We start from the raw sequence: 18,903 nt of genomic DNA on the forward strand, positions 1-18,903 counted from the left end.
TCCGGGAGTTGGTGATGGACAGGGAGGCCTGGCGTGCTGCTATTCATGGGGTCGCAAAGAGTCGGACACGACTGAGTGACTGAACTGAACTGAACTGAACAACTGATTGGATTTAAATCTTGAGCATTCATATCTGAGAAAATTCCAATAATGCAACCATATTTGAGCCTTTTATAGAAGAATCCAGCACCACCTATAGATTGGACAGGAGAGAACTGGAATTTGGGGAAACTTTCCATTCTGATTGGTTGAGAGAACTGGAGGTGGGTGAACGTTGGACCAATCCAAGCATTTCTGATGACAGAGGGGAGGCTTCCAGAGAAAAGTGAGGAATGAGAGTACAATTGCCTCTCCTTTCGGCCACTGGTGACTTTTTCCTCCACCTTTTAGCTTTTTGAGGTCCTTTCCCAAGAATGAACATATTCCATCATAACCGCAGCTTTATGAGATGCATAGTGTGTTAGCAGTTGCAAAAATCAGAAATGGGGGAGACTTACCTATTGGCCTGCTTGGCTTTGAACTGAAGAGATGACTCTGATCCATTTAACTCTTGGGGTGGCTTTGCTTGCGGGAGTGCGGGAACTCCTTCAAATCCTCCATCTTGTCACATTAGCTCAGCCAATAGGATCCGATTACTCGGTTGTGGAGCAAACACCTTAGAAAGTGTAAAACTAGAAAGAGGTAGGTGAGAGGTCAGCTTTGGTGGGAAGAGGAAGCATGGGAGCTGGGCAGGAGGTGGGAGGGAGGACAAGGGACAGTGGCCCAGCCTCAGTAGCACCTTGCAGTTTTTAAAGGACATTCACATCCATCACTTTCCTGGATCCTTGCAGGTAGAACTGCAGGTGTTTTACCTCACTTCATGGGGGTGAGGAGCCCCCCACCAGGAGTTAAGAGTCTGAGCCACTAGCTTATTAGAGTCAGAGGCGACCCTGCAGTCCCTGAGGTTCCGGTCGGCGCGCTGGGCCCTTCCTTCCACCCACCGGGGTCAGCGCAGGAGCCCGGCCGTGCGCACAGAGGTCTGTGTTCGTGTACTCGGATGCCCACAGGTGTCCCTGGAAGTCCACAGGTGTACGGCCCCGTGCACTCCTGCTGCCCCGCGGGGGCCTTGCGGCCTGACCGCGGGTGAGATGCCCGCAGCTGAGCGGAGCCGAGCCGGAGATCCACGGGCGGGGCAGGAGCCCGCGAGGCTGCTCGGCGACCCCGGGGCGCGGGGGTCTTTGGCCCAGAGCAGGCCTCGCTCTGCTCCTTTCAGGGTCCCGGCTTCTGCCTCTTGGGGTCTCCTCCCTTCCCAACCGTCTTGGGTTTCCCGTTTCCTCTATCAGTTTCTCCGATCGGGTCCCCAGGGTGTTCGGCTCCGTGTCCCCTTTCCAGCTGCTCTTACTAATCTGGCGGCCGGAGGTCGGAGGGCCGGGCAGACTTTGCTGGGGACCCTGGAGAAGGGGAACAGAGGGGCGGGGGAACTCCCAGGACCGAACTTAAAGATGCTGCGGGCACTATGCGATAACTCTGCCAGCCGTCACTCCACTCCACCAAAACTCAAGACACCTCCCCACCCTCAGTACCGCTCCCCACCAGGGACAACGGGGAGGTCTCATCAGCAGCCCTAGAGGCCACCCAGCTGTGCCCACCTCACAGCCCAGGGAAGCTCCGCTTTCCCCCGCGCTCTGCCACCCTATCTGCCCCGCGCCCCCGCCAGCCCCCGGCCGCAACAAAGTCCGCTCCAGATCCGCGCCGGGTTTCCTCCGCATCGCTGGGGTCTCCGCCCCTCCGAGCGCCGCCGCCGGGGCCGAGCCGGAGCGTACCGGCGGGAGCCACTCGCAACGCCGGAATCCCAAAGCGCTAGGAGCCCGAGCCCGCGAGCCGCTCTGAGCGGCGGTGCTGACCCCGCCTTCTATCAGAACTCCGAGTCGGGACCGGACGGCGCGGCCGGGTCCCCGGGCCTCGTCGGAATATGACCCTCGGAGCTCCGAGGTGACCCCTCTCTGCGCGGCCGGCCTTGATCGGCTTCTCAGCATCCCGGCCCTGGCCCTGGCTCGGGAGAGGTAGGGGGGTGCAGCGGGGTCTGGGGGCGGGAGGATGGTGTGCTCCTCCCCCGCGGGATGGGGACAGCGGAAGGCCACGCCCCCCCAGGAGAAGCAAGCAGCCGCGCCACCTACGGCCCAACCCCTGCCAGTCCCGGGGATGACAGTAACTTGAGACCCGACTTGGTTCGGGTGCTCAGAGGCACCTTTCCTTCTTCACCCCGTCACCATTTGGCTCCCACCGTTCCCCAGAGTCTGGCAGTGTCCGGGGGGACCCTTGCCAAGTAGACAGCTTCCTTTGGGATCTCCCTGCCTCCTGCTTCCCCAACAGACCGGGACGACCCTCCAGTATAACACCCCCTCTCCATGATTCCGGCCCTCTGGAGCACCCCCTCTCCCCAGCTCCATGATCTTCCTCGTCCCCTGCCTCTGCCCCACTTCGCCTTGTCTCCCTGCCTCTGCCCTCAAGTCTGTTCTCTTCCAGCCTCTCCTCTGGTTTTCTCTTCCCCTTCCTGGACCCCTTTCCCCACCACACACCTGCGGGGAGAAGGGGGTGTGTCACTCTGCTTTCTATTTCTGGTCTCCTTGGGGAGGGGGTGCAAGTTAGGAAGGTTTGTTTTGGTTTGTTTTTTTTTTTTTTTTTGGCGTCTACTGGGCTCTGAATCACCAGGTGTCATGTCTGTGACTCATTATCTGTGCCCCCCCAGATCCTCTCTTGATGGCCTTTGTCTCCTTTCTGCCTCAGTTCTGATCCTTGTCTCTCTCTTCTTTGGGCGCTTCGTGTAGCCGCGGTCTCTTTGTCCCTGCCTTTCCTCTCTCCGTTTCGTCTTCCAGCTCAGAGAAGCAGCGACCTCGGGGGCATTAATATTTCAGGTGTGTGGGGTGAGGGAGGAGGGGAGAGGGGGGTGGGCTCCCGGCATGCCCAGGGATGACTACAGTTATCCTCTCACCAGAGTGGATCATTCATATTTATGAGACTGAGAGAATGGATACAAGGATGATAAAGAAAATGCTGCTCCCTTTCCTGGAACCTGGCCCGGGGAGGGGTGCTTGGACTACATCTCCCATAGTACCCTGGGGCATAGGGCTGCCTCAGCCTCTGCCTCGACACCTAATGGGAGTTATAATTCAAGGAGCCAGGTTGGAGGGTGGGAATGGATCAGAGTGTGTAACAGGGTTGTGGGGGCCGGCTGGCTGTTTTGGCTTGGCCTGGAACCCCTAACGTACTTTGTTCCCAGCACCCACCTCCCCCAGGGCTTAAGGACCTTGGAGCCTTTCCATCTCCTGCAGGGGGAATAGGAGTAGAGAGTGCTGGGGAAGAAAAGACGAAGGGTGAATTGGTAAGCTCCCTCTTCTTTCCTGTGGCCCTGGGAATCCCCTCCCCTTAAACATATCCGTATCTGAGATGTAGACACACTCTTTGGAAATAGTCTCCCCATCTTGAAAGAGAGAGGGAAAGCAACATCTAGCTACATGTGTGGCAGTCTTCAAGTTGCTCACATTCTGCCCCCTTTGAGCAACAGTGGAGAACTGTTGGAGTTATCACTGAACTACCAGCTTGTATCTTCCAGGGATACAGGAACTGCTGGTGAGGTTGTCTGGAAATCCAAATGGGAGCCTCAAGCTAACCTACTTATCTCTGGGACCCGTCATTCCTAGAGCCTGGCACAAGGAGTCTGATTGAGCTCATTTTTGGCATAGAAATTGCTGACAGTGGAGAGATGGCAGTGGGGGTTCCTCTCGCAAGCTCATCTCTGGTTCTGAGTCAGCTCAGCCCTTAGCACTTGGAACCTTTGACTCCTGCCAAGGACCCAGTCATTCCTATCCTTGCTCTTCAGGCTGGGGTCAGAGATCTCCCCACTGGCCTCGGAGCCAGGAAAATGGAACTTTTTGCCTGGCTTTGCCTAGCTGAGTCACCTTAGGCAAGATCTTAACCATCTTGAGCCTCGATTAATTTCATCTCCATGAAAGGATGGAGCTAGATGGTCCTGATGGCCCTAGTGACCGCTCTAAGATCTTCTGAGCCTGTGCTGGCCTGAGCTATCTGACCTCACCCCAGCTTATGTGGGAGAGCCTTGAGCATCATTAGACTGAAAAAAGAAAAAAAAGGAGATGGAGCCCTTGTTTGAAACTTGCTGGTATAGGAAGCATGTTGTGTTTACATAAGCCATGTTTGTGATATGGAAACTAAACTGAAAGTGAAAGTTGCTCAGTCATGTCTTTTTGTGACCCCATGGACTATACAGTCCAGGGAATTCTCCAGGCCAGGATACCTGGAGTGGGTAGCTGTTCCCTTTTGCAGGGGATCTTCCCAACCCAGAGATTGAACCCAGGTTTCCCGCATTGCAGGCAGAATCTCTACCAGCTGAGCCACCAGGAAATCACCCCTAAGCCACCCCTTGCTGCCCTTACTGGTCCCATCTCCCAAATCCGTCATGTTTTATAAGACTGAGGCAGCCCTGTGCCCCAGGGCACTTTGGGAGATGTAGTCCAAGCACCCCCCTGGGCCAGGTTCCAGGAAAGGGGACAGCATTTTCCTTATCATCCTTGTATTCATTCTCTCAATCTCAATCAAATTAATATCGCCCCCCATAAAGTAGCAGGCACATGTGTCCCCTGGGATGTTGGTTACTGAGGCTTATGTAGGTTACACGAGGGAACAATTCTACCTGGCTGGAAGAGAGAGGAAGGGATTTGATTGGTTTATTTTGTTGATCTGGAGAAGAGAGGTCTAGAAATGAGGAGTCATCTGGGCTTGGGCAGGGAGCTTTCTCTTTGGCCCTGTCTCTGAGCAGCAGGGGGAAAGACGAACTGGATACCAAAGGGTTAGCAGATCCACAGGGAGACTTGGAGATCCAAAAAGGAGACTTGGAGGAATGGGAAGAGCAGGGGCAGGCTGAGTGGGACATGAAACAAGGATTATAGGAAGAAATTTCCAAAGAAGAAGAAGAGAGAGAGAAGGGAAGGGACTCCATCTCTAGAGGTGAAGTCAGTGGGGAGAGGGGATAGGTAATCTTGGTGGATATTTGTTTGCTGAAGCTCCAACAGAGCTTTTTTCAAAATAATCACCTAGCCAAGTCTCCCTCTGGAAAAGGAGGGAACAGACTCAAAGAGGAAGGAAAGGATGGTTTTGATCACCCTGAAAGGAACAGCTTGACATTTTCTAATAGAACTGTTCATCTGTCCACTCCTTGGTTTATGTTTGAATACGTGGGGTGGAGGACACTGGGGCAGCAATATGGAGAGATCTGATGTCTACACCCCCACTCTTTGCTCTGAGATGAGCAGTATTGGGAGTCGGAGGCAGTTGAACCCTCTCCTTCCCCACTTTCCGCCAGCTGGGAAAGACAGCTCCGGGAACCCTCCTGGGGAGAGTGGAGGTGCTGGGAATTTCTTCACCTGTCATTCTGCAGAGAGGTGGTGCAGCCCTTGAAGGGGGTGGAGTCCTTCTATTACCCCCCACAGGGGCCTTCTGTTCTTCATCTCAGTTCTGGGGGTGACCAGGGTGATCAGGGATGAAGGAATTCAAGGGGTCCTGAGTGTGTGAAGAGCATCCCAGAGGGTGGAACAGTGCAAGATTGGGAGCTCTGGGAGCTTGTGGTGGGAGGGGAATGGCCAGCCCTCTATTCCCAGAGTCTGTGAGAAGAGAAGGGGTGTTTAAGTAGGAAGAGCTTAAGTGTGGATCGGGTGGAGGGGGCCTGCTGTGGAAACAGGGGGCTCTGAACCCTGCGCTGGGTTCTCTCTTTTCTGCAGGATCATGATGCTGGGAGCCAGCTGTGATGGAGTCACCTCAGAGGTTTCTAAGCCTGAAAAAGATGTCGAGCCAGATGCAGAGGTATGCTCAGAGATCCCAAGAGGCCAGGGCCAAGTCCAATTCCAGATCAGGGCTTGAGGCTGAGTTCAAGCTCCCAGGGCTAGGGACCGAGTCAGGACCTGAGGCCAAGGCCAAGTCCCTGGGTCCAAGCCCAGGTCTGGATCAGGGCCTGAGGCTGAGGCCAGCCCTTTGGACTTCATAGTGGCCACAGAAGGAATTTGAGGAGGTGCTGGCCATCCTGGGTGTGTGTGTGGGGGGGTATCTAGTGACCTTGACTACCTTCCCAGCCCCTGCCACAGCTGGCTCTAGGAACCGACCACAGAGCAGTGCCGGCCAAGTGCAACGAACAGGTGAGAGCCGAGGGTTCGGGAAGCAGGTGAAAAGGGGTTTGGGTGCTTGGGTCTTTGGGGGAGGACAAATGGAGCCTCTCCTCGGCCCTGGTCCGGTTGCTGAGGAAATAGACTCGGCTTTTGGAACCAAAGAGCAGGGCGTGTGGATCCAGGGGCCTGCTCAGTGGGGGTGGGTGGGGGATGTGTAGAGAGCTTGGAATGGCCGAGGAACTCGAGAGACAGATGACAGCTTCAGTATTTTAGGATTCTTTTGAGGAGTTTCTGGGGGGGGTAAGAGCACAGAAAGAGGGGAGCAGTCAAGAGGGAATAGTCTGGGGATGGGAGCAGCTAGAATGGGGTCCGGACCCCTGAGTAGACTGAACTCTCCCAGCAAGAGAGCCTGTATGCAGCGTTGGCTCAGAGATGGGCTGGGGGCTGGGCTAAGAGGTAGCAGGGCGTGGCAAGCGCCTGGGGGTGGAGCCAATGCGAGGGGGCGTGGCGAACGGGCAGGGACCGATGCTCCCGGGGTCTGGAGCATCTCAAGCGGTGGGAGAGACGCCCGGCAATGATCTTTCTGCAGGCTCTCGAATCCGAGACCCAGGCACTGAGGAGAGCTCCTTGGGCAGGTCACGGGTCTGGCCTGGCGCCCCGGGGGGATGGCGACGGAGTGCGCAGCGTGTGAGAAGAGGCGAGTCCTTTGAACCGAGAGCCCCGTTGCAGAGCAACCCCCACCGCCAACAATGGCCTCGGTTGCAGATCGCGAAGGAGTCGGTACACGGGATCGACGCCGGGGAGACGGCGCCCCAGGAGCGCGGCGAGAGGGTGGCCCGGCTGCTAGAGCACTTCTGTTCGCAGCTGGTAAGAGACAGCACTCGGGGCATCAGAGTGGCAAGACTCAGCAGGGACGATCAGCTGGGGCCCCGGAAGCTGAAGAAATTCCGCCTAATCACCAAGCAGAACAAAGGAGCTCGGAGGGCCAGGCCTCTTCTCAAGGGGCCTCCGGGCTTCGTCCCCTCTCCTGCAGTCAGTCACCGCCTTTCTTTCGCTGCCCGCTCTGCCCAGTGGAGGCGCCCATGACCCCTGCCCTGGGAATCCCAGTCCTTACCCAGGCCCTTTTGCCCAGGGAAAATCAAACAGCTTCCACTTCCAATCTTTAAACCCTCGATCCTTACTCTGGGAGGCTGGAGCCCAGGAGTCCAGGCTTCGTGACCCTGCCTCCCCTACGTGGATCCCGCCTCGGTCCAGGGACTGAAGCATTCTAATCTGAGCCTTTGTCCTTAATCTCCGCCTCCCCCATCCTACCGTGATCAGGGGCCTTTCAAGATCAGCTTCCCTTGCTTCCGCTGTTGAGGCCCACATCCCCAGTTCCCCGACTACTCCACGTCAATCCCTGCTGTCCTCGGGGATCCAGGTATTCGGAGGCCTTGCCCCTGGTTCCTCCTTGCTCTCACATACCTTACCCCACCCGGCCTTGCACCGTCGGCCCTCCCCAGGGACCCAGATGGGAGCCCATGGTGTGACTGTGGAAGTGAAGAAGCCAAGAGGCGCCGGCTCTCAGCCCTCCCGCCGCTCAGAGCCGTGCTCGCTTGTGCCCTACGCAGGGCATCCTTTTGGTCCAATTCAACTCGTCGGCGCTGCTAGGCCTCCGGCGTCTTCTCGCAGCTGCCCCGGGAGGCCGTATGGGAGGCTGGTGGTGACCTGGCACGCCTCCTGCTGTCGCCCTCCTTGCAGCGCGACGGGAGGAACCATCCCAGGAGTGGCCGCCCTACTGGCCGAGTGAGAGTAACCTGCGCCTCCTGGCGGCCAAGGGCCTGGAGTGGCGCGTGGACAGCCGCGCGCGCCCGCGCGGTGCTCACGCTGTGCACGCTCCCTCCCGCATCCCTCACCGTGGCGACAGCATGTGGCGCTACCTCCGCGTCGACGCCTTCAGCAGCGACGGTGCGCAGAGGCAGAGCCAGCTTCTGTAGCATCTGCAGCGCCAGAGCCCATTTCAGCCTCAACGTCGTGTGCCAACTCTTCCCGGCGCCCCAGTTGTGGTCTCAGGTGGCTGACTTCCACCAGGCTGGCTGGGGGCTCGCGCTGGTCAAGGGTTATACTGAACAGTAGTTGCTGGAGGCCGACAACTAAGGCTTTCTCCAGTACAGTCGGAGAGGAGAGAAAATGCACTTTAGACCCACCTCCTTCCTCGGATCCCCGCCCCCTCCCCCAGCCCTGCCCCTACTGTTTTCAAGTTCCGCCCCTTCCCCCTGCTCTTGGTCCTCAGTCTGTTGTTCCGTCGCTCAGTGGTGTCCGATTCTTTGCGACCCCATGGACTGCAGCTCGCTAGGCTTCCCTGTCCATCACCATCTCCCCAAGCTTGCTCATATTCATGTCCACTGAGTCTGTTCTGCCATCCAACCATCACGTCCTCTGTCGTCCCCTTTTCCTCCTACCTTCAATCTTCCCAGAATCAGGGTCTTTTCCAACGAGTTGTCCCTTTGCATCAGGTGGCCAAAGTATTGGAGCTTCAGCTTCAGCATCAGTCCTTCCAATGAACATTCAGGATTAATTTCCTTTAGGATTGACTGGTTGGATCTCCTTGCAATCCGAGGGACTCTCAAGAGTCTTCTCCGACACCACAGTTCAAAAGCATCAATTTTTCCTCGGCTCTGATGCCTACACTTACCCGCTGTCTGTTCCTCCCTTCCCTTTTCCCCTTACCTCTGCCATCTGGATTCTAGCTCCCACAAACGCAGTTGACCACACCCTGATCTGAACCGCGGAGTTTGGGGGAGCCACTTACTGCTCTTGTCCACCCATCCCGTTTCCCGGCCAAAGAATGAGTTCCTTCACAGCTTCAGAGCCTTCCGCAGTCGGCCCCGGCCTGGGAAGGTACTTTGCCCTTTCCGGCTTCTCCCTCCTGCCCCCTCTTGGAGGGAAGCTGGCAGAAGTACGCGCAACGCCCAGCGCCCAGCCGACAGCTCTGCGGCCCAATTCATAGTACTTTTCTTCCTCCCCATCTTCCTCAGGACCTCAGAGCTTGCCTCGCGCTCCTCCCTCGCCCCGTCTCGGCCTCCTGTGCCTGGACCTCTCTTGGTTCTCCATTTCTCATTTGCCTGCCCGCCACCCCCGCCCCGATTCCCCTTCCCCATGAATCCTTTCTCACCCTGTGTGTGTAATATGGAGAAAGACTCTGTAAAAGGAAATAAATTTGTAATGCTCCATCTCCATCTGGCCCCTGCTTATGCTCCGGTGATGCACCTTTTTGAGGCTGCCTCTCCTGACTGGGGTTTCCTCCAGCTTTGCAGGATTTTGCTGGCTCCCTTCCCTATGCCACCAACCGGGAGCCTGAACCAGGTCTGTGAATCAGAGTTCTGGGTGGGGAGTCTGGTATGGCGGAGGGCAGGTCCCAGAGCCTGGTGCGAGGCTATCTCGTCCTTCTAACGGGGCTGCCTTCTAACACAACTGGAACCCCCACCTCCAGATATTTCTGGACACCCCTCCCATCCTCTGTACGCTTTCTGTGGACTTTGACAGTCTTCTATTTAAATGCAAGTAGTAACAGCTGCATTTGCATAGCGCCGACTCCAACACGGGATCCTGACGTCTCCCGCAGAGGGAGGACACGGAGGCTCCGAAAGACCGGAGTGACTTCCAAGTGCCTCACAATAGCTGGGAGCCTGGCAGGGACCAGAAACCAGGTGTCCCCAGGCCAGAGCACACGTCAGAACCTCACTGTCCATGGACAATGGACAGTCTTGTCCAAAGGGAGTCATTGAGAGCGGGCACGGCGAGGTGGGGGGGCGGGGAGGGTGGGTGGGATGGAATCAAAGACGTGGACAGAGGAGGGCGACAGGGGGGTGCGCGGGGGTGGACCAAGGGGACAGCCTCTGTTCCCCACTTTCCCCAGTTTGGGCTGTGCTGCCCTGCGTTGCTTGGCTGCTTCCTGCGCCTGGCCGAGCTGCCGAGCCTCCCTGCCACTTCAACCGTGGCTGTGTTGCAATAAAACGGGCCCCTTAGCCCACCTTCAGTGTCTGTTTCACTTCTCAGTGAGGAGGGCTGAGATGCATAGTCCTCCCCCACTTCCCCAGCAGCCTGTATTAGAGAGGATCTCTAAGCCCTGTGGCAACGGGGCTAATGACTTCCTGGAGGGCTGCTGGCCGTGGCGCGCCCCCACCCCCACCCCAGCCAAGCGGCAGAAAGAAGTGATTGCTCAGAACCGAGGCGGGCAGCGGCGCGGCGCCTGAACCGGCCCCGGGCCTCGCTTTCCCCGGGACCGGGGACGGGTGTGTGTGTGTTGGGGTAGGGGGCGGTGGAGGGGTGGTCCACTGCAGTTTCAAATTCTTGCTCTTCTAAGCAAGTTCCCCGAGGCATCCGGAACCAGCCTGCCTCATCCCCACGACTCAGGGGTCTAACTCCCAGCTGTCGGCGCTCTCGTGGCCAGCGCGCTCCCCTTCTCCCCGTTCCTGGGTGGGCACCGCACCGGAGGGGCAAGAGGTGGAGGGAGCCTGGGCGCCGCCCCGCGGGAGCCGAGCTCCGGAGCGGCGGGGACTGCGATCCCGAAAAGTACCACGCGGGGGCGCCAGGACCTGCGCGGACGCGGGCGAGGCAGCGCAAGGTGGTTTCCGTCCATGTGAGTGTGTCCATGGGCGTCTTTGTGTGTCTGTGTTTCTGTACATGTGTGTACTTATCAGGGGGTGTCTGGGTGGGATGTATTCGGGGCTACGCGCCTGGCGTACCCCAGAACCAGGCACTTCAAGTGGCTTCTTGATAAGGAGGATTCTTGATAGGTTACCATGTATGTGTGCATGGGGAGGTGGGGGACTCTGTATTGTTGCGTGCGCAAGGCATAGCCTGTGAGTCTTGGATTTTTGAAGTTATATCCCTTTAGGGCTTTTACCCCCTCCCATCATCCCGTGTAAAAGAAATCGAGGGCTCTCAATCTGAACCTCCATTCCACTGTCTTGGTTACATCTTCAACATGTGTCTGGTTGACTCTGCTAGACTAGGTGTGACATTGTGTTTGTGTAAGAGGGTGTGCCTCAGAATATCAGTGTAACTGTGAATGACAGTGGTGTGTGTGGCAAGTGGATGTTGAAGAAGTCTGGCTCAGGACTATGGAAATACACAGTCTCCTTTCTCTTGTTAGTTTGTGGCCACCATCTTCATGGTGTGATGGTGTCAAGGTGTGTGTATGTGTGTCTTCCTTTCTTGGTCTTTCCAGTAGCTGTCTCTCTTTGTGTCTCTCCTCATCTCTGTCTCTTTTCCTCTCTCTCTTTTCCTGTCCTGGTGACTCATCTCTGCGGCTTTGCCCTCCCCCGTCTTGCTGGGTCTCCCCTCCCCCACCCAGGAGTGGGTGGGGGTATGAAGTAATAGGACCCTGGGATTAAAAATCAGAGTGAGGACCCCCTTCCTATTATTCATCCTTCCCAGACCCACCAGTAGCCCCTAGCCCTCTTTCAGTCCCCTTCCCAGGACTCCAAACCCTCCTGAACTGGGGTGGGCAGGGGATAAACAATGATGCATTCTAATGGGGTCATTTCCAGGGGGTTCTTAAGCACCTTCTTTCAATTCAAAGTGAAGACCCCAGCCTCCCTCATAAAGTGCCCCTCCCTGCCGGCCCCCCCCCCCACCGGTGACGCATTAAAGGCTGCAGAGGTGAGTCACCGGTTGGGGGGAAGGGAAGAAGACAGGGGAGTGAACTGCACGGTGGGGAGGGGGACCCAACCCCCTACCCTCTTCTTTCCCAAACCTTCTCAGGGAAAAGACCCAGGGCTCTGTCCCTCTTCCTTGGTTTTCCAAACCTTCAGCTTGGATCTCTACTTGGTTGGACCCCATCTTTTCTTAGCACCCTCCTGGAGAGTATGAGACGTTCAGAAACAAAGACACAGGGATGGATTTGTACAAGTATCTCAGAGCAAACAGGCATCTCCTCCTACTCCCCATCTCAGCTTTGCCTTTTCCAGCTCTGTCTCTCTTTGCTCCTTCTTTCCTGCCATCTCCCTCCTCTCTCCAATCCCAGGAACCTGTCCCCAGCCCAGCTCTTTTCCAGAAGCCCCTAGAGGCAGTAGGATGTGAAAGGCACCGCACATCTTTGAGAGGTGGGGTGTGTGTGAATGAACTGACCCCGGGCAGGGAACTGGGGTGGAGAGAGGCACAGTCAGACCCAGAGACTCAGAGCCCATGCAGACATCATCTAGATGGTGGAATTACCAACACTGTTGCCCTTGGCTTCTACCTCACTGTCCCCTCCCCCATGCCATAATGACTGAGACTCTTGGGATGTCAATTTCTGAGAAGCTCCCCTGGACTTCTGGGCTGGGTGGAGGAAGAAAGGGTTGGAGAAGAATGAAGGAAAGAGGGAGTACGCTAAAAAAAAAAAAAAAAAAAAAAAAAACCAAGGGGAAAAGCTTGAACTTGGGGGCTGCAGAAGAGTGGCTAAGATACTGAGACTTTCCTGCACAGAAATTTAGAGATGAAGGTAAATGTGGGGGAGGGGTAGGAAAGATCAAAGGCATGTAGAAGTCACATAACAACATATATCAACAAGCACAGAAGGATCCAAAGAAATGCACAAAGACACAGGGGTACACACACGTTGTTGACACACCAAGCCAGTTGACGCTTTTCAGACACTAGCAGATGCCCAGAGTGGATGCACTCAGACTCCCAACCACACAGGCATACAGGCACTCAGAGGAATCAGGACCCACAAACACTCTTAGTTACACACAGACACCTGGAAACAGGCAAAAACACAGCCCCACAGATTGAAAGAGAAAATTCACGTATTTGAATTGGAACGCTCCCATGCCTATCCATTCTCTATCTGATTAAACACATAATTGGCCTCCCCATTCCCTTTCTTTCCACCCCTGTTTCGTTAATCTCTATACACACAAACACAATGCATACATATGTACATGCACATACACAAGCCCACGGGAACACAGTTTCTCTAGATGCCTGTCTCCTTCCTCTCACACTTGGTCTCTTAGCCCTGTCAGCCTCTCAGTCTGTCCCCCTTGCCTCCCTCCCTCTTTCCTTCTCTCTTGGATGGCCTCCCCTCCCCCCACCAGATGTCTGAGCCATCTCTCTCTGATTCATCCTCCTCAGGAAGGTAACGTGACCCCCCCTCCCCATTCCACTGCTCTCAGTAACCAGGCAGGGAGGATAAAGGGGAGGTGGGACGAAGAGGAAGAGGAATGAGGGGAACCCATGGGGGTAGGGGGAGGCCCTGGATAGTTTGAGGGGAGGGGGATGAAACCCAGTCTCAGGTCTGCTGCCCCCTCCTCTCCCTCCTTTCTTCGGCATCTTCACAGTCACCTTGGTTCTCCTTTCTTTTTTTTTTCTCTTTAGCCTGATCCTTCTACCTGTTCCAGATGCCTGCCTGCCTGCCTCCCTCTCCTGCCCCCATCTCTTCTCTCTTTCCTCTCTCTCTACTCCTCCCCACCTTTTTCCCCGCAGAGCTGATGGGCTTTCTTCTGGGAAAGTGGAGCCACTGATGGACCCGAGAAGCCACTGCTGGCTATAGAGGGAAAGCACGTGAGTGTGTGTGTGTGTGTGTGTGTGTGTGTGTGTGTGAGAGAGAGAGAGAGAGAGAGAGGAGAGGATGAGGGTCAATACTAGGAAGATGAGGAAGGGGTTGAGAACTGGCTCTGAAAGAGTCTCTGAGCTCCTGGCAGGCAGCCCCAATCCTGGTTTCCAGAGTCTTAGGGCGAGGGTGCCCTGTATGTGCCCACGGGCAGCCGTGTGTCCGCAGTTCTGGTGTGTCTGGCATGTGTCATCCACTCCCCCTCTCCCTGCCCACACCCCCGCACAGCTCTCTGCCTGCACCGCAGCCCCCCTCGAGCTTCCCTCCCACCCCCTCATTCCTGCAGTGGCTGCTCCCTTTGCCTCCCTCCCCTCTCCCTGCCCCCTCCTCATTTCCGCCCTCCCCGCACCCCCGCCTACGGCTGGTCTCCCTTCACTGGACCCGGCTGGCTGATGGATTCTCTTTGCGCAATCTGTGCGTCATCGCCCCCCACCGTCCCCCCCACCCCGAACCTCTAACTATCCAAGCCCCCAACCCCAAGCCCTCTGACAGGAGATTCGGACGAGGGGTCTGGTAGCAGAGAGGGGTGATTTCTGACGTTGCACTCCCACCCTCCACCCCCCACCCGCATCGCGTTCAAATCTTCCCTTTAAGCAACGAAGAGAGATTGAACTGAGTCACCCCACCCCCACCACCTGCACAACCCCCTGCCCACCAGGTCTGCTCTCGTCCTCCAAACGTCCTTTGGGGGGTAGCAGCGGGTGGGAAAGAAGCAGGAAGGTGGTGGGGAGAGGTGGCCTGAAAAAGGGCACAGCGGGGGCGCCAACATACGCTACAGACTCAACTGGACAGAAGGACAGACACACCTTTTTCTCCAGACACGCACCGACCATGGACAGACACGACACAGAGGCACACACATCCTCAGTCTTTCCCCTGTCTCTTCCAACTCGAATCCTTTCCGCCCAGAACACTCAAACCGCAAGATCCACCCATGTGCCCCAGCCCAGGGCACGCACCCCGCACCGCAGATCCGCGGACAGCGCCCGCAGGCGCGCAGAACCATCCCTCCTCTCTCAGGTTCACGCCGTCCTTGGGCGTGTTTCCCATGGACCCTGCAGTCAGGAGACGGAGAGTCTGGCTCCCTCCTCAGTTTTGGAGTCTTATCTTCCCCCTTCCCAGTATGGATCTCCTACTGGGGCCCAGTCAGACGCTGAGAGTGCCCCCACCCTATTCCACTCGCCGGGTTCCCACCGCTGCAGGTTGCTCTGTAACCCACCCTCCCGCCTTGAAGCGGCTCTGCATTCACCCTTCCATTCATTCTTCCATTCATTCATTCATCCTTTTCTCCTCGTCCCTCCTTCATTCATTCATAGCCCCCTGCCCCGCCCGCTTCAGCATTTCATTCATTCATTCCTTCATTCATTCATTTCCCCGGTGCTAGGCTAGCGCACGCCCCTCCAACCGAGGCTTGCAGTGCGCAGGCGCGGGCCGGGAGATGCACGCATCCTCCAATCGTTGGGCGTCCTCCCGCCTCTAGGCGCCCGCCCGCTTCCCCATGAATGAACATTGACGTCAATGGGGCGGGGCGACTCCCACGTGACCTTGCGCGCTCCTCTTTATAAGGCGGTGGCGGCGCGGGCGCTGTCCAGCGTGCTGAAGCCTGAGCGAGCGAGTCTCCCGGAGCCGCGCGGACCCAGCTGAGCCAAGCGCACTGGACGCCAGACCTCGACCATCGCTCGTATCCTAGCCACCGCTCGGAGCCGAGGCGGACGCGTCCCGATCTTCCCCTGTCCCCACCCCGCCCCGACCCTCCTCTCCACGTCCCGCGTCGTGGCACCAGCTGGTAAATACTCTGCTGTCCGTCCCTCAAACCCTCGACAGTCGTGGGCGTGAAGGGAGGGTTCTCTCTCCCCACAGATGGGAGTGTTGAAAACACAGAGGGGAGCCCCCGGGAAGGGTCCTTGTAAGTGGGGGAGTCGCCGCTTTTCTCTTGCTGCTGAAGTCGCCCACGCACCATCCGGGGAGTCCTGCGGGGAGGGAGCAGATTTTTTTTTTTCCCCCCTGCATCCTTGCTGCTTAGTATGTGGGCGCTGGCAGTGAGATGGCTCAGGGAAGGGGGCGAGGAGGCACTGGGGGAGCAAGGGTTGCAGGCGTTTCCCCATTTACACGACTCCAGAGATCGGCACAACGTCGTCCTCCTTTGCTCCTAAACGTCCCTTTTCTGGGTAAGGTTAGGGGGACAAGGGAAGCCCCGGATTTCCTGATTAAATATGGGGGAAGGGGATATAAAATCAGGGAGCGGAAAAATTCTTACAGAAACGCTTTCTTTGGTCCCTTCTATTTTTTTTTTTTAATTTTTTTTCAGTCTCCGGCAGTCCTTCGGTCATGAAATCGCTCAGGTTGCCGGCTACTATCCTCTTCTGCCTGCTCCTACTGATCAAGGGGTTGGGAGCAGCGCCCCCCGGGCACCCTGAGGCTCAGCCACCTCCTCCCAGCTCTGAGCATAAAGAGCCGGTAGCTGGGGACGCAGTGCTCGGGCCGAAGGATGTTAGCGCCCTAGAGGTCCGAGCCGCTCGAAATTCAGAGCCGCAGGACGAGGGAGAGCTTTTCCAGGGCGTGGATCCCCGGGCGCTGGCCGCGGTGCTGCTGCAGGCACTCGACCGCCCGGCCTCGCCCCCGGCGCCCGGCGGCTCCCAGCAGCGGCCAGAGGAAGAAACAGCAGAATCTCTGCTGACCGAGACCGTGCGCAGCCAGACCCACAGTCTCCCAGCGCCAGAGACCCAGGCGCCCGCGGCCCCTCCTCGCCCTCAGACTCAGGAGAATGGTGCCGAGGCTGCCGACCCCTCGGAGGAGCTCGAAGCGCTAGCTTCCCTGCTTCAGGAACTGAGAGATTTCAGTCCGAGCAGCGCCAAACGTCAGCAAGAGACGGCAGCAGCAGAGACGGAAACCCGCACGCACACGCTGACCCGAGTCAACCTGGAGAGCCCCGGGCCAGAGCGCGTGTGGCGCGCTTCCTGGGGAGAGTTCCAGGCGCGCGTCCCAGAGCGCGCGCCCCTGCCGCCCCCTGCTCCCCCGCAATTCCAGGCGCGTGTGCCAGAGAGCGGACCCCTTCCCGATGTCCACCAGTTAGGGGAAGGAGGGTCCTCCCCCAAAACACACCTAGGTGAGGCATTGGCACCCTTGTCCAAGGCGTACCAAGGCCTGGCCGCTCCCTTTCCCAAGGCGCGCCGGCCGGAGACCTCCCTCCTGGGCGGCACTGAGGCGGGGGAGCGCCTTCTACAGCAAGGGCTGGCGCAGGTAGAAGCCGGGCGGCGGCAGGCGGAGGCCACCCGGCAGGCGGCGGCGCAGGAAGAGCGGCTGGCCGACCTCGCCTCCGACCTGCTGCTCCAGTATTTGCTGCAGGGCGGGGCTCGGCAGCGCGGCCTGGGGGGTCGGGGGCTGCAAGAGGAGGAGGGGGGCGGGCAAGAGACTGCGAGGCAGCAGGAGGAGGCGGAGCAGGAGAGACGCGGCGGGGAGGAGAGGGTGGGGGAGGAGGATGAGGAGGCGGCGGAGGCGGAGGCGGAGGCGGAGGAGGCGGAGAGGGCGAGACAGAACGCGCTCCTGTTCGCCGAGGAGGAGGACGGCGAAGCCGGAGCCGAAGACAAGCGCTCCCAGGAGGAGACGCCCGGCCACCGACGAAAGGAGGCCGAGGGGGCAGAGGAGGGCGGGGCGGAGGACGAGGACGACGACGAAGAGATGGACCCGCAGACGATCGATAGCCTCATTGAGCTGTCCACCAAACTCCACCTGCCCGCGGACGACGTGGTCAGCATCATCGAGGAGGTGGAAGAGAAGCGGAAGCGGAAGAAGAACGCCCCTCCCGAGCCTGTGCCGCCCCCCAGGGCCGCTCCGGCCCCCACTCACGCCCGCTCCCCGCAGCCCCCGCCCCCCGCCCCCGCCCCCGCCCGGGAAGAGCTGCCCGACTGGAACGAGGTGCTCCCGCCGTGGGATCGGGAGGAGGACGAGGTGTTTTCCCCGGGGCCCTACCACCCTTTCCCCAACTACATCCGGCCGCGGACGCTGCAGCCGCCGGCCGCCTCGCGCCGTCGCCACTACCACCACGCCCTGCCGCCTTCGCGCCACTATCCCGACCGGGAGGCCCAGGCGCGGCGCGCGCAGGAGGAGGCGGAGGCCGAGGAGCGCCGGCTGCAGGAGCAGGAGGAGCTGGAGAATTACATCGAGCACGTGCTGCTCCGGCGCCCGTGACGCGCCCCGGCCCCGGCCCCGCCCCCGCGCGCCCCCCTCCGTGTCGCCCTCTTTCCCCCTCGGTGTTTGCATGCGCCCGGCCCCGCCCTCGGCCGCCACTCAGCCCCGCCCCCGCCCGCGGGCCGCCCCGCCCCCGCGCTGTGCCCAGACCGGTCAAGACTTCTTCGCCGGTGGGAAGCCCAAAATCCTCGAACTCACTCGCGGGGGTCCCGGGGCCAGCACAGGCGGGCGGGTAGTTTGTGCGGGTTCCCTGCCCCCCACCTCCCCGACTCCCCATGCGGGACCCTGTCCCCACCTAGTCCCTCTCTCGGGATGTCCCGACCTGAAACCGGAAAAAGCATTTCCAGTTAACTGTGTGAAGTGTCTCGTCTCCCGCCCCTTGGGCCTCCCAAGAGCCACTCTGCCCTCTCTGGATCGCTGTGAATTTACCCCTTCTTTCCCTACTCTGTTGTAAATACCCCTCACGGAGGAAATAGTTTTGCTAAGAAATAAAAGTGACTATTTTATTAGGACTTTGTTCTCGGTTATTCACCCGACCCCTTGGGCCTGTGTGGTCCTTCCCAAGGGGCGGTGAGGGCAGCGCCAGCCACCTCCTGCTCAAAAGCGAGGGTTGAGTGATAGAATCTCTTTCAGCCATATTTGAGGGGCGGGGTTAGAATAGGTTCGCATCCTTTAGAAAGCCCTAAATTCCACTACCAGCTTGACCGTTAGTCACAAGACCCCACGACCTGGGCAGAGAGATGTAGAGTAAATAAGGAACTGCAGCTCTGGGCCACCTAGTAAGATCTTTGAAGCATCTCAGGGCCACTCAGGCAGTATGGGTGGCTCCCCAACCGCCCCTGCTCCACCTTGCCCACCCACCTTCCTTAACTGCTCCCTAAATTCCCTGGTCCTAGGTACTTCACAAGACCACCACCTCCTATGGGGAGGTGTTGGCAGCTAGAGAAATATTCTGGTTTTAGCTGCTTATCAAACCTT

At 58.3% G+C, this 18,903-nt stretch overlaps 2 protein-coding genes across 3 annotated transcripts; both read left to right on the forward strand.

Annotated features, from left to right (window-relative positions):
• The first annotated feature begins 1,803 nt into the window (after nucleotides 1–1,803).
• NAT16 (N-acetyltransferase 16 (putative)) lies at nucleotides 1,804–8,291 on the forward strand. Its single transcript, XM_043915546.1, is given in 9 exon segments — nucleotides 1,804–2,042; nucleotides 5,775–5,878; nucleotides 5,966–6,055; nucleotides 6,123–6,185; nucleotides 6,745–7,130; nucleotides 7,766–7,803; nucleotides 7,805–7,899; nucleotides 7,902–8,151; nucleotides 8,153–8,291. Coding segments are annotated over 8 exon segments (1,161 nt in total). The 5' UTR covers nucleotides 1,804–2,042; nucleotides 5,775–5,778.
• Nucleotides 8,292–10,474: 2,183 nt separating this feature from the next.
• On the forward strand, nucleotides 10,475–18,437 carry VGF (VGF nerve growth factor inducible). Of its 2 annotated transcripts, XM_043915079.1 has the most exons (3): nucleotides 10,475–10,776; nucleotides 15,304–15,523; nucleotides 16,046–18,437. In XM_043915079.1, the coding sequence occupies exon 3, from the start codon at nucleotides 16,066–16,068 to the stop codon at nucleotides 17,923–17,925; it is 1,860 nt and encodes a 619-aa protein (XP_043771014.1). In that variant the 5' UTR covers nucleotides 10,475–10,776; nucleotides 15,304–15,523; nucleotides 16,046–16,065; the 3' UTR covers nucleotides 17,926–18,437. The 2 variants fall into 2 exon arrangements, with proteins under 2 accessions (XP_043771014.1, XP_043771012.1); XM_043915077.1 differs by lacking the exons at nucleotides 10,475–10,776; nucleotides 15,304–15,523 and adding an exon at nucleotides 15,887–15,905.
• The last annotated feature ends 466 nt before the right edge of the window (nucleotides 18,438–18,903 follow it).

This window comes from Cervus elaphus, chromosome 10 (genome assembly GCF_910594005.1).
Source record: "Cervus elaphus chromosome 10, mCerEla1.1, whole genome shotgun sequence".
NCBI classification, from domain to species: Eukaryota; Metazoa; Chordata; class Mammalia; order Artiodactyla; family Cervidae; genus Cervus; species Cervus elaphus.

Coding starts and splice junctions, on each gene's coding strand:
- VGF (XM_043915079.1), top strand. CDS start 16,066: ATGAAATCGCTCAGGTTGCCGGCTACTATCCTCTTCTGCCTGCTCCTA.